Source organism: Phaethon lepturus, unplaced genomic scaffold (assembly GCF_000687285.1).
Source record: "Phaethon lepturus isolate BGI_N335 unplaced genomic scaffold, ASM68728v1 scaffold45210, whole genome shotgun sequence".
Lineage (NCBI taxonomy): Eukaryota > Metazoa > Chordata > Aves > Phaethontiformes > Phaethontidae > Phaethon > Phaethon lepturus.
Window position 1 is genome coordinate 7,203 of NW_010514940.1, and position 3,624 is coordinate 10,826.

A 3,624-nucleotide genomic window follows, 5' to 3' on the forward strand; every position below is an offset into this window, starting at 1 on the left:
CAAAAAGTATTTTTGGGAGGAAAAAAGCCGCTAGCAAATTTACCAACAATACAAAGCGAGAAGAAGATACTATCGCAGTTTCAACAGAGGTCAAAAATTTCTGGCCTTTTTCAGAAGGCTTTGGAAGCAGTAGCAAAACATAATACGATTCCGTACAATTTTAGGGCTTGTCCCCAGATATATATATAATATATATATAATTATATTGCAATGTAAAATTATCAGCATATATCTATACCGAGAACACCACAACTGTCTTCCAGATCTGCCTGGACTATTCCATATTACTCAAAAAAGCTCTTATTCTGACATGTTGTTCAAGTGGCTTCTAAATATTTTAACACAGGAACAGTAATCTCTTGCTTGTATATTCAGCTTTGTTGACTAGAATTCAACGATGTTGAATATAATTCGCTGAATATATTCAGTGAATGTTGAACGATTGCATAAACCCTCTTTTTTCTGCTGCACTCTGTAGCATACAAAAGCTCACTGCAAAGGGAAGCACTGCAGCAAGCGCCCTTACACAGTCATTAATCCAATCATTAAGTCAGCGTAGTGAAACTAACTATGTGCATGGTTAGCACAAAGGGGGAAAAAAACCCAGACTGATGACTACGACTGAAAAGGTCAATATGAAATACAATACTGACAGAGGAATTAAGTGCAAGGAATAAAGCATATGCAGAACTTGTGCAGAAAACTGCATCACATGAGGAATAAATATTTCCAGGTGTTTTAACACTGCTCAAGATGACACTAAGCTACTTAAAAGGATAGAAGAACTCTACTGCAAAACAAAACCTGTTCGTTCTGTTACTTCCCTACCGTCCAACCACGAAGAAAAAGTGTATATTCCCGCCAGGATAGAATACACATGCTGAACTGAAGCAATGTAATTCCATTAGCTATTTCGTGTGGCTTCTCGTGTCCTTCCCACACAACTTCCTTCCTCCAAGAAAACATACCACACACTTTTCCTCTAATTCATAGTAGCTTACTCAAACAGTATCACATCTTAGAGAATAGAACTTACTTTCCTCTGTTCGTAGTTTTGCAGAAACCGCGATTTCGAGAGGGGAAAACAAATGCCCACATGTATAAGTAGTAGTACAGCGGAAAAATTTAGATTGTACTTAAGAATAAATAACCCCCTCTATTCTTAAAAACACCATTAACTTGAGACCTTGATACCCCATCTAATGTTCTTCTATTACCCAAACAGTAAATTAATGCCTTGAAGCTCATACTAATGGAAACATTTTTCATTTAGACTGGCAACTTTCTCATCCATGCATAGCTTATTCTAAGTCTCTGAGTTCATTTAGTTTCCCCCCTAGAGCTAAATTTATTAAAAGAATTATGCATACCAACCTGAGCCTCCCTCTGCCAGGTACTTGTCCTTTGCATAGATGACAGAATCCAGCATTGACTCAAAGAGAAGGAAATAACCCTGTTTATAGAAAAGGAGAAGAATTTAGAGATCATTATGCTACTTATGTAGCCTACTTAATCAATCTACAGTTAAGACTTTATCATTAGAGATTAAGAACTTTTTATGTCCATACACCTCAGCAGGAGCCAGCACCCAGTGAATTTTGCAACAACAGCATTCTCACTTCAAAACTTTAGTTACATAAAGTATTATCTTTAATTTCCCAAACCGCAAATATCTAGCGCCTACTAAATCGATAAAGTATAGGCAATAAATAGCCAATCTACAGCAACAGTTACCTGACAGAGTCCTACAACATAAAAAAAAAAATCTAATTCAACTCAAACCAAGTGAAAAGCTGTATATATTGGTTTCATAGTAATAACTGAGGCACTATATAAAAAACACCACGAAAATCCTTTCCCACTTAGAACTGAAAGTAACATTAAAATTATTATCAGAGAAACACAAAGTAGAATGCTACTTCACATTCGCAACTTTGTGGTGCCTTGTACGGGCTTAGGCAATGCTCACAAAGACAGGTGGAAATAAAACACACCAGAGACATGGGTTCTTTGGATGTTCCACATCATTTAGCAGCACCTGAACTTAAAACATTCTCAGGATAAAAATGGCTAGAACTAGATCTGCATAGCTTTTTGGTGTTGGTGTTAATTTAATAGCAGGTTCATCATACTGCTATAGTTGTTCGGAATAACTTATTGCAGACTTATTAGTCAGCCATTGTCTGAAACAAAAAAATTTCCTCAGTTAAACAATTGTGAGATATAAAAAAAAGCATTATATAAAAATGCTAACTGTATGTAGAACACCCGGTTTCTCAACTACTTTGAAGTAAACTGCAGATTTCTGAGATACATAGCCCTTTGTGTTGCAACTGATGTACTGATCTTACCCCCTTTCTATCTTCCAAGTTTGATTATTATCCTTATTCTTACTGAATCCTGTAACACATTTCATCCACACACACATTCTTACGACATGCAATCAATTAAGACAAATCATACCGGCATACATCTTGGATTTTCACTTCGCATCCTAATTCTCATTTTGCTTAAAACACAGCTTAGTTATATGGCTTGATTTATACAATGATCACCAGTAGGAAAGAAAAAAGACAACTGGAAGTCCAGACTTCGGACTCACAGTCCTACAAGCCCAGTCAGCAGTAACCAAACAAAGCAAAGAAGATGTTTTTCCTTCATGTTTCCTACACTTCTGTATTTGTACAATCTTAGGAGTTTTTTTCTTTTTTTTTTTTTTTTTTAATTTTTGAAGTCGTCATGCCACACTGCTGAAGATAGATCGCATTGCATGGGAACTGCACTGCTAAGTTTACTTCAAGTTTATGCCATCTTGGATGTTTATTTTGCCTAAGGTTCTTAGAACAAAAAATGCTGCAAGTTCAGAATTGCTTATCAACATCATCATCCACACTGCAGCCTTCAGAACTAAAAACAAAGGTAGAAAACGAGAAACTTGATGCAAGTCGTATTTGTATACAACAAGAACATAGTTTGAAAATAATGAAAATGCCCTTTTCCCAACCTGTTTCTTTTGCTAACGGGACAGCCATCTACTGGATACTTTCCTTCCAAACGTTGCCCGTTCTTCCATTTTACCGCTTAACTTTTATGAAGTCCCTAGGATAAGTCCCAGAACGAACACTACTGCTTTGTCAGCAAGATGTTTTCAGTAAGCTTTGAAAAACGGTTGCAAAGGCCAGGAGCTCCCATTGCCTCAGGCAGAGATGATTTTATGCCTACAGCAAGCCAAAAGCACAGACATCTCTGGTTCCATTCTTCTTTCCATTCGTACTCTTGCGGTTTCAAAAATAGAGTACGTTTGATTCAGAAAAATTATTTTCAGATGAGCTGTTTTCACAGTATTTTAAATGTGACGTCTAAGACACATCTTAAAACTAGTTACCAGCAGGAGATAGTAAGTTACGAAGTGACATTTTTACAGATCAGCCCTTCACTTACTTCTTGCCTAAAATGCCCATCACCTACAATGTCTGCCAAACAAGTGTAAGAAGCAGAGCTGGAAGACACACCTTCTCCTGAGAAATACGGTGAATTTTTCACCCTCCTTTCCTCAACCTTTCCACTCTGGCACTGTTGGTTCTCCCCCCTCTCCCACTTCTATATTCCCCCCAATTCATTACG

General features: G+C 37.1%; 1 protein-coding gene across 1 annotated transcript in view; it reads right to left on the bottom strand.

Moving 5' to 3' along the window:
* Positions 1–3,624, bottom strand: part of LOC104626470 (protein arginine N-methyltransferase 3-like) — a gene marked incomplete at its 3' end in the record, with an annotated part of 18,888 nt that overhangs the window by 4,489 nt on the left and 10,775 nt on the right. The window contains exon 3 of the mRNA XM_010294407.1: positions 1,375–1,453. Coding sequence (XP_010292709.1) covers positions 1,375–1,453 — 79 coding nt within the window. The remainder of the gene's footprint in view (positions 1–1,374; positions 1,454–3,624) is intronic.